The sequence below is a fragment of the Balaenoptera acutorostrata genome, chromosome 3 (assembly GCF_949987535.1).
Source record: "Balaenoptera acutorostrata chromosome 3, mBalAcu1.1, whole genome shotgun sequence".
NCBI classification, from domain to species: Eukaryota; Metazoa; Chordata; class Mammalia; order Artiodactyla; family Balaenopteridae; genus Balaenoptera; species Balaenoptera acutorostrata.
Window position 1 is genome coordinate 59,472,972 of NC_080066.1, and position 19,792 is coordinate 59,492,763.

At 43.9% G+C, this 19,792-nt stretch overlaps 1 protein-coding gene across 1 annotated transcript in view; it reads left to right on the forward strand.

The window, feature by feature from the left end:
• LOC103011999 (OTU domain-containing protein 7A) overlaps positions 1 to 19,792 on the forward strand; it is a 386,007-nt gene that overhangs the window by 283,198 nt on the left and 83,017 nt on the right. The window contains 2 exon segments of the mRNA XM_057543670.1: positions 7,854 to 8,036; positions 16,358 to 16,576. Coding sequence (XP_057399653.1) covers positions 7,854 to 8,036; positions 16,358 to 16,576 — 402 coding nt within the window.

Below are 19,792 nucleotides of genomic sequence, written 5' to 3' on the forward strand. Positions count from 1 at the left end.
TAGTTCTTCTTGCTTCTGCTGTCTGCCCTCTGGTGGATGAGGCCATCTGAGAGGCTTATGCCTCTTCTGCCATTTCTTGATTGGGTTTTTTTTTTTTATATTAAGCTCTATGAGTCGTTTGTATAATTTGGAAATTAAGCCCTTGTCAGTCACATCATTTGCAAATATTTTCTCCCATTCCATAGGTTGTCTTTTTGTTTCATTTATCGTTTCCTTTGTTGTGAAAAAGATTTTAAGTTTAATTTGATCCCATTTGTTTATTTTTGGTTTTATTTCTGTTACTCTAGGGGATGAGTCCAAAAAAAATATTGCTGAGATTTATGTCAAAGAGTGTTCTGCCTATGTTTTCCTCTAGGAGTTTTATAGTATCCGGTCTTACATTTGGTCTTTAATCCATTTTGAGTTTATTTTTGTATATGGTGTTAGAGAATGTTCTAATTTCATTTTTTTACATGTAGCTGTCTAGTTTTCCCCACATCACTTATTGAAGAGACTGTCTTTTCTCCTTTGTTTCTTGCCTCCTTTGCTGTAGATTAATTGACCGTAAGTGCGTGTGTTTATTTCTGGGCTTTGGACGTCCTAGCCATAGCAATCAGAGAAGAAAAAGAAATAAAAGGAATCCAAATTGGAAAAGAAGAAGTAAAACTGTTACTGTTTGCAGATGACATGATGCTATACATAGAAAAAGATGCTACCAGAAAGCTACTAGAGCTCATCAATGAATTCGGTAAAGTTGCTGGATACAAAATTAATACACAGAAATTTTTTGCATTTCTATACACTAACAACAAAAGGTCAGAAAGAGAAATTAAGGAAACAATCCCATTTACCATTGCATAAAAAATACACCTAGGAATGAACTTACCTAAGGAGGCAAAAGATCTGTAGTATGAAAACTATAAGACACTGATGAAAGAAATTGAAGATGACACAAACAGATGGAAATATATACCATGTTCTTGGATTGGAAGAATCAATATTGTTAAAATGACCATACTCCCCAAGGCAATCTACAGATTCAATGCAATCCCTATCAAATTACCAATGGCATTTTTCACAGAACAAGAACAAAAAATTTTTAACTTTGTATGAAAACACAAAAGACCCCAAATAGCCAAAACAATCTTAAGAAAGAAGAACAGAGATGGAGGTAGCATGCTCCCTGACTTCAGACCATAACAAAGCCACAGTCATCAAAACAATATGGTACTGGCACAAAAACAGACATGTAGATCAATGGAATCAGTTAGCTTTTTATTTTTAAAAGTTATATTTTTATCTAGTGGTTACTTTTAAAACTGCTACCTTGATGTACTATCCTCTTTCCCTTTTTCTTATAGGTGGTTCCAATGATCTGCCTCAATAAAACTAGTTTATATCTTCTTCCTCCTCCCTCTCTCTCTTCTACCATCCAGTTTAGTTAGTAGTATGTCATTCACATGTTTCTAGTGTTTTCCTTTGTACTATTATGTATGTTCACATATTTATATTTGATCTGCTGACTTTAAGTGCTATTTTGTACTCCCATGTAGTACAGCTGAAGCAACTGTAAGTGGGCTTTACTTTCTACTTTCTACAATTTTTGTTTTGGCAGAATGTTCTCCTCTGTCACTTGTATCTGTACCTTTGCTTTTACTTAGCTGTACAGTTAAATACATTCACTGCTGCCTCGATTTCCCTTTGCCAAACCTCCATTCATTCCTGATTGGCTGGAACTCATCTTCTAGTAGTTTTCTCAAGAAAGAGCCTTTTGACTAATATTTCCTGAACTCAGACCTGTTTTAAATGATTTGTCTGTAGCCTTTATCCATGAAGGAATGGCCTATATGGGTATAAACATTTCTTAGCTCGCACTTCTTTACTTCTTTCAGTATCTTGTAAATGTGGCCCATTATCTTCAGGCATTGAATTTGGCTGCCAAGAAGTATGTTACCTGCCTGATTGTTCTTCCTTTTTGCTGAAATATTCAAATAATTCTCTTTATCTTTAAAACATAATAATATTATAAGGCTATATCATTGTATTGATTATACTAGGACAGTTTCCTTATATACAATGTGCCCTTTCAGTGTGTAGGATCAAGTATTTATGTCAGAAGTTCTCTCTTTTGAAAGGCTAAATCTGTGATTGCTGGTCTTAGATTTCTCTCCAAAAACTACCATGTCCTCTGCTCCTGATTTTCCTCCACTTTTCCCTGATTGGATACCCAAGATCACTGTATGATGGCTATCCATTTTTGTTTCTTCTTAATTAATGAAATGATATTGAGGAGACTGTATGTTTTAAATTGTTTTAGTATTTACATTTGTGTGCAAATAATTTTTTTCTGAAATGATGAGATAAAGCAGAGTATATATGCATGGTACCATGTATTTTTTCAATTTCTCTTTTTGAGAATCAGCAGAAGAGGGAATCACAAGCGCCCAGAATGTGAACCACAGTGCCTGTCCAGTGTGAAGTGGTTTCATGTGACAAATGCTCTTCCTTGTCTTAAAATTTTGTGAAACTTTATTACCACAGCATTTTACAAATTTAGTTAGCTTATCATTTTGTTGAGCTTGCCTGATTATAATGAAATAATAAAGTACCTCCATATGGTAAAAAAAAAAAAAAAGTTTTCTCTTTTAATCATAGTTTTTAAATTATTTTTTCTTTTCCATTGTTTTAGATTTCTTACTTTGGGCTCCAGTGATGTGTACATGGCATTTCCTTCACCTATAGTCTCTATCTACCATTTCCCTGTAACCCTTTGTTTCTTTATTTCTATTTCATTTTGCTCACTTTACTAATTTTCATTTTTATGGTCCTTACTATACTATCTGTACTTGTTTTCCATCTGGTCCCTTATAACTGGACTTCATCTCTGAAATTAACTCTTTTCTTTTCTTTTTTCCCTGAGTTTAGTCAGTTCCTGTTTCACATCTTCCTGTGGGCTCATATATCTCTGCTTCATCATTTTCCTTAATGGATGTGAAGATTTACAGACAAAACAAAATAAGCTGTTTAACCTGAGATCAGACCCCGCTTGATGTTCCTCTTAAGACAATAAAAAATAAAATGAATTAAAAGTTTAAAGCACAAGCATGTTACCAGTAAACTGTGCTAGAGGGTAAAACCTGTACCTGCTGGTACCCCAGTCACCTGCTGTATGTGACAATAACAAACTGAGGCAGCACCCGGAAGGAAACATTTATCAGGCAACTGTCTCCATCTCCTTGAGGCTCTGGGTTGAGGTCTTCCAGACAGTGATACTGTCCTACCAGAAATACTGTCCTTGGAGAAATACTGTTGGAACATCACTGGAAACCCTCAGGTCGGCTACAGGAGAAAAATGAGTATTTCTAACTGTACAAATTGCTCTTGCAAATAAATTAGGATTCTGTGCATATAGAATCAGACAGGAATAGAGATTGGATAGTTGACTAGCATCTGCCATCTTTGAACATTTGGCCTTGAAGCTTAGGATACAAACTGTAACTAGATTTATGATTATTCCCATAGAGATGGACTTAATCTTCAAAAGAGAATATATTATAAATTAAGAGAAGAAAAGAAAAACAAGAAGAAAAGTGGAGGGAATCCATTTACTTTAAGGACAGGGAAAGGCAAAGCAGCCAGAAAAGAGGACATGGAGTGTTTAGAGTCATAGGAAAGGGGTCTGTTAAGATGTCGTGTTGGAGAGAGGCCTTCTGGTGTCCTCCCAGCAGCCTGGTGGCTTGCCGGTGTTTGGGAGATGGCACAAGTGACACCGGAATGAGAATTTCACATAGTACAGGTGAGTCTGTGGGGAACAGAGCAAGGACCCAGCAGGTGAAAACAGTGGCAAGGTGGGGATGGAGGGATCTGGGAAGTAGGGCAAGTCCTGTTATGGAGTCATGATGGGCGGCCACGGGAGAGGGAGGTTTCAAGGGTGGTCAGCAGCCAGGAGCCATGACGCCCAAAACAAGGTCAGGTTCAAAGGATCTGTAGCCCCAAAAGCTTAGGTTTTGATCAAGACAGACCTGGATTTGAATCTCAGTTCTGTCACTTACCAGCTGGATCTCAACCATAAGTGACAGAAGTTAGGCATAAGTGAAAACTTACCATGAATGGTTGTAACACTAAGAGCTTTCCATGTGCTAAGAACTTCACAAATGTAGTCTCCTCGCCTCACTTACTCCTCCTAGGAATTTTCATTAGGTGGATTTTATTATCCCAATTGTTCCCAATTGTCCCAAGGTTTCACATGGTGGTATTCTGTATTCACTGTCACAGAAGTAGCCGGGAGGTAGGGCCAGGCCCAAAGCCTGAGCTCTGCTCTGCTGGATGGATCCCCCCCTCTAATGAGTGTGCTGGCTTCAGGGTTCACAGCCTGTGGCCACCCCAGTCACCTGGCTATGGATTCTGTCTGGCCTCAGCCCATTGCATCACTGTGGTGGTGTCACCATGGTGGGCCTCTATGCCCTTCTACCTCATCCTCCCTCCATGCGACACCTGTTGGGACTCTCCAAGACTTACAGTGGAGAAGATGAAAGGGGATCTTGAAATGTATGCTCTCTGAGCACCAAACCCTGCTCCCAGACCACCAGGGGCCCACTCCTGTCCCTCTCCTCTAGATTTCCTGCTTTTAGATACAACCTGTACAACCCGCCAGCATCAAGCTCATCCCTGGGGCATCCCCTGTCCACACGTCTGTCAGTCACCACTGGCATCCCTGGTTGTCCTGAGCTGCCATCTTTGGGACTGTGCAGAGCAGGAAGCAGACCTCGAAGGGCTCTGACCCCCTAAACATCTGATGAGTGTGTCTGTCTTCCTTCCGTCTTGCTTGCTTCCCTCTCAGTGGCCTCTTGGACCCTTTCCAAGTGCACAGACCCTGGAGTCCTGGATCCTTGTGGAATTCTCTAAAATCTGAAATCGAGCATTTGGGGATCGTTTGGGAGCTGGGCTTTGTGGACAGTGCTGCCCCCTCCTCCATCTTTGCTCTCACCTGACACTGGATCCCCGTTTGCTAAGAGGTGCAGCCCAGGTTAGAACCAGGATGCTTGCCGGTTAAGAATAAGGGCAGGTGTGTAGCAAAGTGAGCAGGAGCCCAGGGCAGTGATGGGAGAAGACAATGTAGGCAAGAGCAAGTGGGAAAAATCAGCGAGTGAGAGGTCCCCGGGTGGGAGAGCAGAGCGGACCGGCCTTTGCTGATGGCTGGACACGTGCTTCTCAGCATTGCCCCAGCTGATGCTCTAACAGAGGCACACAGTGGGAACACACCCCCACCCTGGAGTTCTGGTCCACAGAAGCCACGCGTGAGCACTGTGGTCCTGCCTTCATACTCGGGCCTGATCACCTGTGAAGGAACGTGGATTAGGGGGCTCTGAAAGGGTCTCCTGTTGGGAACAGACAGGAACAGCAGGACAGGCTCTTTCCAGTTGGTGGGAGAAGCACAGTGGGCTGGCTCCTGGGAGCAGGAGCTGGGAGGCCACAGCTCTGCCAGGACTGGGTCTTATGTCCATGGCAGCCCTGCAGGGGAGATGCAGCTTGGTGGACAGATCCAGAATGGAGGGTTCATATGCAAACACTATGGTGTAGCAATCCTCTAAGCCTCACTTTCTGTTTGTGAGGAGCCAGGACAGTGCCTGCTCCTTGTGGGGCTCAGGGACGATGACACCCCCGCTACACCTGGGTGCTCCATGCGGGCTGTTTCCCTTCACAGCCAGGATTCGTGGGGCTGGTGTCATTGCTAATACACACTCCCATATTTAACTTGTTTGCATTTCGTGATAGGATCGCAATCCGGGTGCCTCTCCTCCACCTCCCCTCTCCTTGACCTTCCTCCCGGACACAGGTTTGGCCCTCCCTGGGGCATTTGCCACCCTTGGCCCTACTTTAGGGCAAGGTGCCCACCCAGGTCATCGCCCCTGCTAAGGAATAATGTCCCTAAGGCAGGGCCTTGTCTTGCCCTTCTTGGACTGCACCCTGGAATGAGGATGCCCATTTGATAGACACAAGCTCTTAGACTCGAAAGTGCGTTTGCGATCACACAGGCAGTGTGTGTACACTGTGACTGTTAGTCGTGTGTAAGAGTGAAAGTGCATGCTTGCATTTCTGCTTCAACTGGTTCCCCTAAAACGACTCTCTCATCACCACCACGTTGCACGATACAACTACTAACAGTAGTGGGGCTGCATTCCACCCATGTCTCCACCTGTCACCACTTACAAAAGTGCTCCCAGACCCTGCTAGGGTTTTGTTGAATAACCCGGATGGTTTCGTTTGCTTTTCTTCTCCACTGAGATGTGCAAAGATGCTTCAGTGGTGTCTTTGTTAGCTGACTGTGGAGGAAAAAAATATGATTAAATTGTAAATGTCCATGTGATAGAATTTAAACATTCTGATTGATAGTATCAAGTGTGCAGAAGAAAAAAGTAGAAAGACCAGAGGAAGATGTTCAGATATTATTTTAGACATTCAAAGCCTCATTCTGTTGTCTACACCGCATAATTCATCATATCGTTAGTCGATATAGTGAATACTGCAATTTGAAGTTAATCAGGAGAGGATAAGATTTTAATCGCTCTTTAAAATTAGAGCTAAGCTTTTAATTCTTTTCCTTTAAAAAGCACATGGTTGGGACTTCCCTGGGGGTCCAATTGTTAAGACTTTGCCTTCCAATGCAGGGGGTGTGGGTTCAATCCCTGGTCAGGGAGCTAAGATCCCACATGCCTCCTGGCCAAAAAAAACAAAACATAAAACAGAAGCAAAACTGTAACAAATTCAATAAAGACTTTAAAAGGTGGTCCATATCAAAAAAAGAAAATCTTTGAGAAGCACATGGTTGCCTAATGGAATCGGATGCGGTGTGTGCCACCTCCTTCCTTCTGTTAGAAGTCCACCAAGTCTTAGAGTCAGGGATTAGAGCCTCCACACTGAGTCCAGCCCCTCCTGAGCTCCCCCTCGTGCTGTGAACCTCCAGTACCCATCCCTGCTGAGCGCTGCCTGGGACGGGCACAGCTGTCCCGCCTGGAGTCTCATCCAGTTCAGCACCTGAGCTCTGAGGTCGCCTCCCACCGAGGCTCCCGCACAGCGAGCCCCCTGGAGCCTCTGCCCTCTCCAAGCTAAGCTTCAAGAAAAAGGTGAAATACTGAGCAAAAGCCCAAAGAAAACATGAGAATTCTTTTCATTCCTTTTTTTTTTTTCCACTGGGAACTTCTTTTCCATTTTCTTTTGCACTCAATGTTTTGCTCCCCTTGGAAATTAAGCTCTATGACTTGGTTTTCAGAGGCGTGGAATGTTCTGCAGGGTGTGTGAATCTAAGGCCAGCATCCTTAGATACTACGTGATGTACTATCGTAGGTACATCACATACTTCAGAGGGATGCATCTCAGGCGTGGGTGTGAAGTTCTACTCTTAGAGAGTACGCATCTGGCCATTTTACTCCTTCTTAAACAGAACTAAAACTACAAGGGCCTACTGTATAGCACAGGGAACTATATTCGATATCTTGTAATAACCTATAATGGAAAAGAATCTGAAAAAGAATAGATCTATGTATGTGTATGTATAACTGAATCTCTTTGCTATACACCTGAAGCATTGTAATCAACTATATTTCAATTTTTTAAAAAAGTTTCTTTTCAGGGTAATGAAAAGTGTTCTGGGATCGTATAGTGTGGATGTTTGCACAACTCTGTGAGTATACTAAAAAGCATTGAGTGAAAAACCAAAAAAAAACAAAAGAACAAAAAGAAAAATTAGAACTACTGGTGGGGAGCTCATGACTGAACACATGCTAACAGAGACCCTTCTTTGCGTGATTCTTTCCTAAAATGTGACCATTATTCATGCATCAGTATTGTAATCTCTTGTCATTTCTCGTCTCCAGGCAAAAACTGGGACCTGACTGCCGCTCTGAGTGACTATGAGCAGCTCCGACAGGTGCACACAGCCAACCTGCCACCTGTGTTCAACGAGGGCAGGTGCCCCAAGCAGCCCGAGCGAGAGCACCCCCCACCTGCGCACACGGCCGAGCGGCCCTGCCTGCCCAGGCAGGACGACATCGCCCAAGGTACCAGCTAAGGGACCTGCCCCACACCAGCTCCCTGGCCAGCACGCCCTGGCTTGCAAGGGGGCGGGGGTGGGGGTACAGAGAAGGGCGAGGTCATCGCCTCCCAGCTGCAGGCAGATGGCGCTCTCTGGGCACCACACCTCATACTCCTTTACAGCTTCCGTTCCTGCCTCAGAAAAACGGGAGAGTGTGTCCACTTCTCTGGGACCCCACATTCCTCCTGGAGTCCTGGTTTTTCCAGACCCAACATCTCTGCTCCCTGCAATTATTTTCCAAGTAGTATAGAAGCCTCCAAACCTGTTCAAGATTGATGTTCATCATCCCATGTGCTTCGTTTTCCATGTCTTAATTACAGAAATGAGAAAAGCTCATTGTAACAAAGGAGACAATACAAAGATATATGAAAGAAACATAAGAGTTTTCTTCTCCACACCTCCCAAACCTCAGGGAGACTAACCAGTGGCCCCATCTTGTTCTGTCTCCTTCTTCTCCTTCTTACTTTGCTTGTTCAAAGTGCAAACGCATCAGAGTCAAATGCACATAATGCACTTGGCAGAGTGCTTGTTTCATTGAACAATAAATCACAAACATTCTCTCTAAATATTTTATTCCACAGCATACGATCATTTTTAAACCATGCCTGTTCATCGTGATTCTGTTTTTTCTTGGATTTTGTTGTTGTTGGTGGTTTTTGACACTATAGGCACTGCCAAAATAAACTTTATACCTGTAATTTGTATGTACTAGTGCTGTTATTTCTATAGGTTGGCATTTCCACGGTGGATTTGCTGTTCCAACACATGGGTTTTTTTATTTAATAACTTCAAAACTTCATTCCCAAACACATTTCTGTTCATCATGTGTGAAACTGGGTGTTTCCCTTCATTCTTGCCAGGACTGGGTGTCCTCATGATGGTTTTACATTGTTTTTCTACTCCGAAGGGCAAAAAATAGTGTATTTTAACTTTCATCTTGTCATTTGCTTGTTAGCCAGTTGGATTTCCCCTTCTGTGACATGCTTGTTCACATACTTTGCCTATTTTTCTATTGATTTGTTTGTATTTTTCTTATCAATTTGTAGCATTCTTTATAATGAAGACTACAAACGTTTTGTATATATATATATATAGGTATACACATGTCTATATATACATCCCACTGTATTATTTGCCTTATGACTCTTCACAGAGTATTCTGCCTTACAGAATGTTTACATTACTATACATTCATGGCTAATGGGTGTCCTTTTTCACATTAGAAGTTCTCCGGGAGTGCAAAGTTACTAGCATATGTTCCTATATTTGTTTTTAAATTTTGTTCTTAGGTCTTATAATCAATTTGAAATTTTTACGAATAATAGCTAAGGATCTAGTTTTGCTTCTCTGGATTGAGAATGAGGTATTCTAGCACATTTATTGAATAAAGCATTCCTTTCCTGCTGAACTAAAATGCCAACTTTGCTGTACATTAACTTCCCCAAAATGTATTTGGCTCTGTTTCTGGACTCTGTCTGTTTGTGTGCCCGCCCAGCCTGTTACACTTGACTCTTGTAGTTTCATATAGTATTACTCTCTGCAAAGGCAAGTTCCTTTATTGCTGTTCTTTTCCAAAACTTTTTCACTATTTTTGGATATTTATTCTGCCATAGTAACCTTAAAATTGGAATTCTGATTGGAATTGGATTGGATTTTTATTTTATTTTAGGAATAATTAGCATATTGTAATATTGTTTTTCCATTCAAGAACATTGCATATACCACTGCATTTATTCACATTCTGTTAAGAGTTTAGGCACAGAGAAAAGCAACTTACTTTTTGTATATTTATCTTTTATCCAGTCATTACATAAGTTCTCTTATTAATACTAATTGTTTGTTCTCAGAGAATATCTTGGGTTTTCTAAATATATAATCATAGGATCTGAAATAATTTAATATTCCTCTTAATATTTACACAGTGAATTCCACTTCTCCTATTGCATTAGGTCAACCCTCCCAAACTGTTGTGAGTCAATGTTGTCTGTTTCTGTTAGCTCAGCCTTATTATTCAAGCTACATTGGAATCTCTATCTTGGATTATTCTTCTATGCTTACTCTGTTGTCTAGAAAAGCCACACTTGAGTTAGAAAGTTTAATACTTATTACCTGTTTCTTCTCTTAGCTTCATCCTTTCCACTACACTTTGGGGATATATTGGTAGGTGCATATGTATCCATAATTGTTAGGTCATCTGGCTCTAATATGCTTTGTTACCAATATATAGAGTGTCTCTTTGTCCCACATAATTGTTTTTATCTTTATTTTTTTATTTTTTTTTTATTTTTGGCTGCATTGAGTCTTAGTTGCAGCATGCAGGATCTTCATTGAGGCATGCGGGATCTTTCATTGCGACATGGAGGCTCTTCCTTTTGGCAAGCAGACTTCTCTCTAGTTGTGGCGTGGGGGTTTTCTCTTCTCTAGTTGTGGCATGCAGGCTTCAGAGCACGTGGGCTCTGTGCTTTGAGGCATGCGGGCTCTAATTGAGGCACATGAGCTCAGTAGTTGTGGTGTGCGGGCTTAGTTGCCCCGCAGCATGTGGGATCTTTGTTCCCCAACCAAGGATTGAACCCGTGTCCCCTGCATTGGAAGGTGGATTCTATACCACTGGACCACCAGGGAAGTCCCTGTTTTTATCTTTAAATCTGTTTTAGTTGATGTTAAACCTCTACTCTGCCTTTCTGTTGGTTCATGTTTGGAATAACATTTTTTCAGCCATTATTTCAACCTTTCCTCATCCTTTTATATCAAATGTGATTCTTGGAAGTAATTTATCATCAGGTATTATTTTATTATCCAATCCAAGAGTCTCTGTCTTTTAAGCAGTGAATTTAATCCACTTACTTTATTTTTATTATTGTCGTATCTGTGCTGCTTTATGTAGTGTGTTTTATTTGCCATGCTTTTTGTATGTATCTTTCTCCTTTTCTATCTTTTCTGGCTAATTAAATTTTTCAACTGCTTTGAAAGTTATACATTCTCCTTATGTTATACTTTCCCCTGTTCTATTAAAACCTATATTTAGGTTTTCTCCCTATTAATTTTTAAAACTTATCAACAACTATATTTTACCCTGAAAAAGACATGTGTCTTTGTTTTTATCTTCTCCCTCCTGACTCCATGTGCCCTCAAACATATTTAGGTTCTTTTTGTTGTTGTTTAGACCACAATCAACTTCTTTATTTACTCACATTTATCTTTTGCTGAAAGAATACTTTTTCAAAGACTATTTTCTGAAAGAATTTTTGCATGATCAATCTCCTAACACTGTCAGTACCTAAAGGAGTTTACATGACATACTTAAATTTTTGTTTAGTGGAATAAGAATTCTGGGTCCAAATTATTTTCCTTTAAAACCATTCCATTCCTCCATTGTCTTCTTGCATCTTAATTTCACATCTTCTAAGAGATTTCCTTGACTTGCTCTTCTAACATCCTAATTTATTCTTCACATGAATCCATTCTGTTAATCAGCATTCACATTATTTCATTCCAAATTAGCCTTTCTCATTATTATTACTATTTCACATTCTCATATTCTCTCTCTTTGAACATATTTACTAGGCTTACTTTATTTTTTTTTAAGTCTTTATTGAATTTGTTACAATATTGCTTCTGTCTTATGTTTTGGTTTTTTGGCCACGAGGCATGTGGGATCTTATCTCCCTGACCAGGGCTTGAACCCGCACCCCCTGCATTGGAAGGTGAAGTCAACCATTGGGCCGCCAGGGAAGTCCCATCTACTAGGCTTACTTTAAAATCATGTCCTCCTTGTGCATTCCAGCCCCGGGTACTTTGTGGACTTTCTGTAACTGTGTTTGCACTGCTCAGATGTTTCCTAAGTTTTCCCTGTGAACACACAGCACCTTGCAGTTACCAGCCATCTTAGCTCGTGGTATCAGGGGAAAGGGACAAAGGCATGGGCTCTGGTTTGCCTTCCTGTGAATGAGAGCATGGGGGGAAGCACACTCAAGTTGGCGAGTTCTGAATGCTTTAATATGGGCTCAAAATGTTCTCCACTGGCTCTCTTCCCCACAGTTGGCTTTATTCCTTAGGGAACCTCTCAGATCATCTGTTCTAGAAATTGCTCATTTGCAGGGGCTACCACCTTCTATTCTAACTGTCAGCTCACAGGGGGTGTAGGAGAGAAGAGGGAAGGCTCCAGGCCTGGCCAGCCCACCTGTGCCCATCATGGTTGGTGCCCCGTCCCAGCTGAGCATGAGCATTGCCCTGATGCTCCTCCAGCTGGCTTTGGCCAAGGTGGGGCTGGCCCATGCTGTGGTGGTGATGGTTCAGGCAGTGAGCCACCAAGGGCTAGCTGGGGAGAGGAAAGGCACAGCCAGAACACCTGCCCTCAGCCCCCACCCATGCAACCCAGCCCACTCCCACTGTTCTGCTCCTGTGGGCTTCCTGGATGGGTTAGGAAGACGGTGCTGAGTTGTGGTCACTGACTTGTCAATCTTGTTGTATTGTTCTTAAGTTCTCCTTCATTCTGCCCTTAGATCTGTCTCTGGTTGGAACCACCGCTTCTAATCATTTGGTTCAGTCTTTCCCCCAGGCCTTCTGTGACTGTGTGTTCCTTCAGAACCACACAGGACCTCCTCCTGACATCTCTCATACAGTGGAAATCCAGAGAGCTGACAACTTGGCAGTTCCTGCCCTTTTCAAGTCGCAAACAATCTAAACCATTATCTCACCCTCCCAGGGAAGGGGCTAGAAGGATCCTTCTCTCTGTTTTCACACAGATTCCAGAATGAGGGCCTTATACTGATACCTGCTGCTATCTGATTTTTATCAGATATTATTTAAGGGGAAAAAAAAAGAGAAGTCTATCATAAGATAATTTCATTAACTGAGCCTTGTGAACAAACATATGTATTTTTAATAAAACAGAAATTGTAATTTCTGCATTAGATCTATATATCCTTTAATTGAATTCTTCCTGAAATCACAGTGCCCTAAAATGGAAAATAAAGCCCTCCATATTCTAAATTCTAAATCAGCAACAATGACTCATGAACCAAATCTGGCCACTGCCTGTTTTTTTAATAAAGTTTTATTGGAACCCATAAAACTTTATTTATTTATTTGCTGTCTACGGCTGTCTATGGCTGCTTTATTTATTTATTATTTATTCACTGTCTATGGCTGCTTTAATGCTACAAAGACAGAGTTGAGTAGTTGTGACTGAGAATTGTATGGCCCACAAAGCCTAAAATATTTATATCTGTCCCTTTTATAAAAGTTTTGTCTACCTGCTTTAAAATACACCCAGGATTTGTTTTAATCAGGTATAGTGAGACACGCAGACATGGACATGGCTATCTTAGGGGAAGAGGTTCTTATACTCACAGTTCCCTAGAAACAGGAGGCATGGCACAGCCTGAAGGGACACACGGGGAAGCACCAGGGATGATCAGGAGGCCGAGGGGACAGAGGAAAACAAGGGCAGGAGCCTGTATTGTGTTTCTGTGGGAAAGATAAGGCAGGGTAAACAGACTTAGGACTGGCCAGTTTGAGTAATTTCTGCGGCTCTCTGGGGCATAGGGGCCATCTCTCGTTGTCTGGCACCTGGGCCTGGGGTAATTAGGGCAGGAACATGGCTTGCTGGTGTAAGAACCAGATAGAGGAGGTGATACAGAGTATGGGCTCTGAGCTGGTTGGTTTGCATAGGAAAGATGTGCTCCTGCGTGAGTCCTTGGTATCTCTAAGAATTGGCTAATTCTGTAGGGAAATCCTCTCCCCATTCACGAAGGCCCTGGATGCCAGAGCCTCAAGAATACAGAAAATAAGAAAACAGAGTTAATACACATCCCCTGGCCTAAATCATAGATGGTTGTTTGTTTGTTTGTTTGTTTTGGGTTTTTTAAATTTATTTTTTTAATTGAAGTATAGTTGATTTATAATGTGTTAATTTCTGCTATACAGCAGAGTGATTCAGCTATACATATGTATACATCTTTTTTATATTCTTTTCCATTATAGTTCATCACAGGATATTGAATATAGTTCCCTCTGCTACACTAAATCATAGATGTTTGAGTTGGCTTTGTCAAGGGTTGGGAAATTCTGTATATTCCCTCACTATTTTTTTAAAAGCTCTCTGTATTTCTCTGGGGCATAACTTTGAACATGGTAATTCCTGTTTTATTTATTTTATTTATACTTCCAAAAGAAGGATTGCTGCATTCCTGTTTAAAGAATCAGTTTGTGAGTGTGTGTGTGTATATGTGTGTGTGTGTGTGTGTGTGTGTGTGATTACATATATGCATTCATGGACATGGTAGTTGGGAGGAGTTAGAATTAGTAGTGTATGTTTCTTGTTATATGATCTTTAATATAATTCACTCTTAGTTCAAAAAGACTTTTTCCCTTCATGTGAAGACTCCAAATATTTAATATTTGGAACAGCTTAATAGCATCATATTACACTGCGAGTCACAACGTTTCCAAGGTCCTCATCAATTGGCAATAGGTGCTGATTGATAAGCCAAGAAGGCATATGGATGACTCCGCCCAGCACATTCCCTCTGTTGGGAGTCGTGCGGGTTCACGTCACCTCGGGTATTTGAGCAACCCATCGGGTCCCGAAGGATGGGGCAGTTCCTACTTTCCCAGATTCCAGAAAGCAAGAGATGTGACCTCAGCAAGGCTTGTGAGGGGCAGAGGGGCATGGGGTCTCCTCTGATCCTGCACTGGGGGAACTGGACCAGGCACAGGACAACCGGCTGGCCCATGTGCTCTGCGGCTCCTCTTCCGCATGGCCTGTTTGGTCTGCTCTTTCTTCTCGTCCTTCTTCAAAATACAACATACTTAAACACCTTGAATTCATCTCAGAATGAAATTGAAGGTGAATCAAAACTATCCGTTTGATAGACAGACACTGTCTCTGAGACGTACCGTGCAAATACATGAGGGTTCTGAGAATTAACTTTGAACTTAAAACTAACTTACCCCAGGATCAGAAGCCTCTTGTTTTTCATCTGCTTAGCAAAATTACTTTAATAGCAGTGCTGTACACTGCTCTTGCATGTGGGGGAATAGAGCTCCCATTCTGGATGAAGACATGGGCATGGGTTTCCTGCCAGCACAGGAGGGCAAAAGCATGCCTCAGAGAGGCATCAGCAGAGCACAGAACCTGACCTGTGAGCAGGCTAATGTGAGTGGGAATCCGTACGGCTTAAGTGGTTACACGTACTGATGAATTTGCCGAAGGGTTTAGACAATATTCATTGAAATGCCAGTCTGAATTTTGTTTTCTGGGCAAAACTGAAAGAGGACTACTGCCTTGCTTTTGTTCTTCATTATTACAAATATTGATTGTAAAAAAAAAAAAACCAGTTCCTAACATCACATATTTAAGAATTCTTTAGCTATTAAGCACAGGGCTTTAAAAAACAAGTATGTTTTCAAATACATTACTTTTTGGCTGTGACATTTAGATCAGATGATCGCCTTCCTAGTAAAGTAACTGTTGTACTTTAGAGATATTCTACACTGCACTTCTCATCCCTTGTTGGAAAGCCTAGGCAGAATAAGACCATCATTTTTTGAGATTGCCATGACAACAGAAAATCCAGGCAGAGAAGCATGTAATGGCTTAATATTTGTGTCCTGGGAATCTTCGTGCGGGATGTGTTTATCACAGTAACTTTAATAAAGGTGACCTATCTTAAAATACAAGCCTCAGTGGAGGAATTCGAGTGGATTGCTTCTCACTTTAAAAATATAAATGCATAAAAACAAAGGCAGTCCCCCGTGTAGCATTTCATTCCAGAGGAGGGCAGCTCTGCTGAGCTGAATTCCATGTAACTTAAGACCCAGGAAGCAAGTCTGGTGATCTTTAAGGATGCTGAATATTTGTGTGGTGGACTTACCCTTGGCCTCCTTCTAAGTGGTTTCATGACTAAGTGCCATGTGCCAGGTTGTGGTGATGTTAGCCCAGCATGAGGGAGGCCTGCAGAGAACACTGGGAGGGTGGCAGGGCTGGTGCGGGGGGTAATGGGTGTATGGGTGTCCATGGGTGTGCCTCTGTGTGTGGTGTGTGCCGCATGAGTGTGTCATGTGTGTTTACACGTGTGTGTCATGTGTGCATGCACGTGTATGTGTGCACACGGGTGGGGTGTGTCATGTGTATATGGTCACATGTGGGATGTGTCATGTGTACATGCACGTGTGTGAGCATTGTGCACGTGTGTCGTGTGCACACGTATGGGATGTGTCGTGTGTGCATGCAGAGGCCCGCATCTCTCAACCCCCCTCGTCTCCCTCCCCCCACCCCCGCAGAGAAGCGGCTCTCGCGCGGGATCTCCCACGCCAGCTCGGCCATCGTGTCCCTGGCGCGGTCCCACGTGGCGAGCGAGTGCAGCAGCGAGCAGTTCCCACTGGAGATGCCCATCTACACGTTCCAGCTGCCGGACCTGAGCGTGTACAGCGAGGACTTCCGGAGCTTCGTGGAGCGAGACTTGATCGAGCAGGCGACCATGGTGGCTCTGGAGCAGGCGGGTAAGTACCCCTCAGGCAGGTCCGCCTGGTCGGGAGGAGGGGCGGGAGCGAGAGGGATGTGCGATCCGGCTCCACACGCTGTCGGGCTCGGGTGCCTGCGGGCCCTGCCCAGCCCTAGCCTGGCGCCGGTGGATGTGGGGCGAGGACCACGTGGTGCCCAGATCTCCTGAGTGTTCCCTTTGTCACTAATACGGCCTGGCCAGGTCAGCCCCCCTACAAAGAGAACCCCAGGCTGCTTTGCCTTACTTCTCTCCTTTCCCATCCAATCCCTGCCTCCCAGTTGGGTGCGGAACAAAAGAGAAGAAAGACCCTGTGCTTGGAGAGAAATAAGAGACCCTGTCAATTCCTGTGGACACAGGCAGGTTAGGTGACCTCTTTGCGCCTCAGTGCTCCAGTCTGCAAAGACTTGGGGAAGACGGACGCCGGGCTGGTGAGGCTGAGCTGTTAGCACGTGCCCTACCGAGCTGCCTGTCTCCTGCCCTCCCCCTGTCCTCCCCCAAGCCCCACTCCCACCCTCACCGGCACCCCAGCCTCCAGGTTAAGGAAACATAAAACTTGACTTTGGTTTCCTCCCTCTCCTTAATGTTTCTCTGACATCCTGATGAGGATGAGATTCAGGGAGCAAACCAAAACTTGTCTTCTTTGGAGTGCCTAAGGATAAAATAACTAGTTCCAAACAAATTCTGCAACAGATGTTGGTTCTTCCTGAGAAGCGCGGCCCCTTTCTCACTCATAATCATTTGCATTGTAAATCTTTGCGCAGTCACATGTTCAGGGGTTTCTCAGACATATATGTAGAGGATTCTATGCCCTTCCTCTCAGGCCCCTGTGCATCTCCCATGGGGGCACAAAATCCACACAGGTAAAGAGGGGACGGTGGTTAGTGGGGCCTTACTTGTGCTAGGCAACCAGGCGGTCAGGTCTCAGCGCAGGGCTCGGGGGCCTCACCCGTGGCGTGTTTGCTTTGAGAACAGGATCCGCAATCCTGATAACTGTGTTGGATCTGATGTTGTGACCAGGGAAAAATAATTTTCTCGGCTGCTGCACAGCTGCCAAAAGCAACCCAGAGACCGACACCCACACCTGGCTCTGTCTTACCTCCAGGTCTTTGACTGATCAACAAACATAAAACAGCCTCTCTAGATTACCTGCAATCTTAAAGCCCTCCCTCTGGAGGCTGGTTATTTTAAAGATGCCTCTTTGAGAGTAATTCAGATGAGATATTTTAAACCAAAGAGTCACTGTTCATAGAGAAGGGAAAATTGGTATAGGTTAAGAAAGAAAAAATTTCATGAGCTAATTTCTCTTGAAGGGTACGGCAGCCGAGCCCTTGACAAAGTTCAGCCCCGAGCGTTGCCAGTAGCATCGGTAATTGCTGCCTCATTTAAGCTGAGTCCTGGGACTTCCCTGGTGGTCCAGTGGTTAAGAATCCGCCTTCCAATGCAGGGGCCGCGGGTTCAATCCCTGGTGGGGGAACTAAGATCCCACATGCCACGGGGCAACTAAGCTCACGCGCCACAAGTACAGAGCCCACGCGCTCTGGAGCCCATGCATGACAGCTAGAGAGAAGCGCAGACGCCACAACAAAAGATCCTGCATGCGTCAACTAAGACCTGATGCAGCCAAATAAATAAATAAATATTTAAAAAAATAAAGCTCGAGTCCTGGTAAAGGGCATGGGGTCCACCGTGCCAGCCTTTTCCTCCAGCTTTGTCATGCTCAGCAAGAGCCCTTGCTCTTTTGGAAGGTCTTTTCTGTTATTTTTTTCCATAAATCACATACTAATTTTTATCACTTACATTTTACCTCCCAGACCAGCATTTTCAAAGGGTGCATTTTACTCTAACTATCCAATTTTGGAAAACACCTTTTAAAAACCCAAACTTAAGGAGTTAAGATGCTACATTCGCCCACAGTACCTTATTTCCATCATGTGCCAAGAGGATGGAGAGAAGGGACAGCAGGGTGGCCCACCCGGGGCTGCGGACAGCACCCCATCAATGCCGCAGGAGGCCTTGGGGAGGCCGACTGGTGCCCCGGCCTTCAGGAATGTGATCCCGGGCAGGGAGGGTCTGAACGTCAGGGTTCCATGAGGACAGGGAGGTGAGGACTGGAAAATCACAGAGGACAGAATAAACGTTCATTCCTCTCCACTCCCCGCCCCCACCGTCCATCAACTTCTCTGAACTTCTCTTTAAGCAGTAGACCCAATCATCCTTCAGGCTCTTTCTGTGCCCAGCTCCTGGTGGAGATACTGGCTGAGGCCGGCGAGTCCCGCTCAGCCCCCCACCCCAGCTGAGTGAGGAGGCCAGGAGCTGGGAGGTGGCCCAGGCTGCGCCCCTCGGGCCCTGCTGTCACTCTCCGTGGGGCAGACAGAGCTCCACCGAGGAACAGTGGGGAGAAAGCTGCTTGGTGTGGCCAGGTGTAGCGTGTCCATTCCTCCATCCAGTAATTAGTGCTCAGATTGTTGTGAATCAACCATTGATAATCAATATTATTTACTGTGCTCATGGGAGATGGAAATACAGATGTCAAAAAAATTTAGTGAAAAATATCTACTTGTTCAAGACATAATTCAAGTTGTGTTTGGAAGGAAATATAAACTCTGTCCCAGGGCCTCAGGGTGGGGGACTTCCCCCTCCCCGGGGGCTGGACGGGAACCCAGGGCCCATGTGGTCCAGAAAATGGGCCAAGGACTTCCCTGCTGGCGCAGTGGTTAAGAATCCACCTGCCAATGCAGGGGACATGAGTTCGAGGCCTGGTCCGGGAAGATCCCACATGTCGCAGAGCAACTAAGCCCGTGCACCACAACTACTGAGCCTGCGCTCTAGAGCCCACATGCCACAACTACTGAACCCACATGCTGCAACCACTGAAGCCCAAGCGCCTAGAGCCTGTGCTCCTCAACAAGAGAAGCCACTGCAATGAGAAGCCCGTGCACTGCAATGAGAAGCCCGTGCACCGCAACGAAGAGTAGCCCCCGCTCACCGCAACTAGAGAAATCACACGTGCAGCAACGAAGACCCAACGCAGCCAAAAATAAAATAAAATAAATAAATTTATAAAAAAGAAAAAAAGAAAAGAAAGAAAATGGGCCAAGAAGATGGCCTGTGTTGCCTATGGTCCAGCTGTCCCTCCCGGGGACCCAGCTCCACTCCCTCGGAGCCCGGCATAGGGCAGGTGTCCAGAATGGTCCCCCAGCTCCCCAAGGCACGT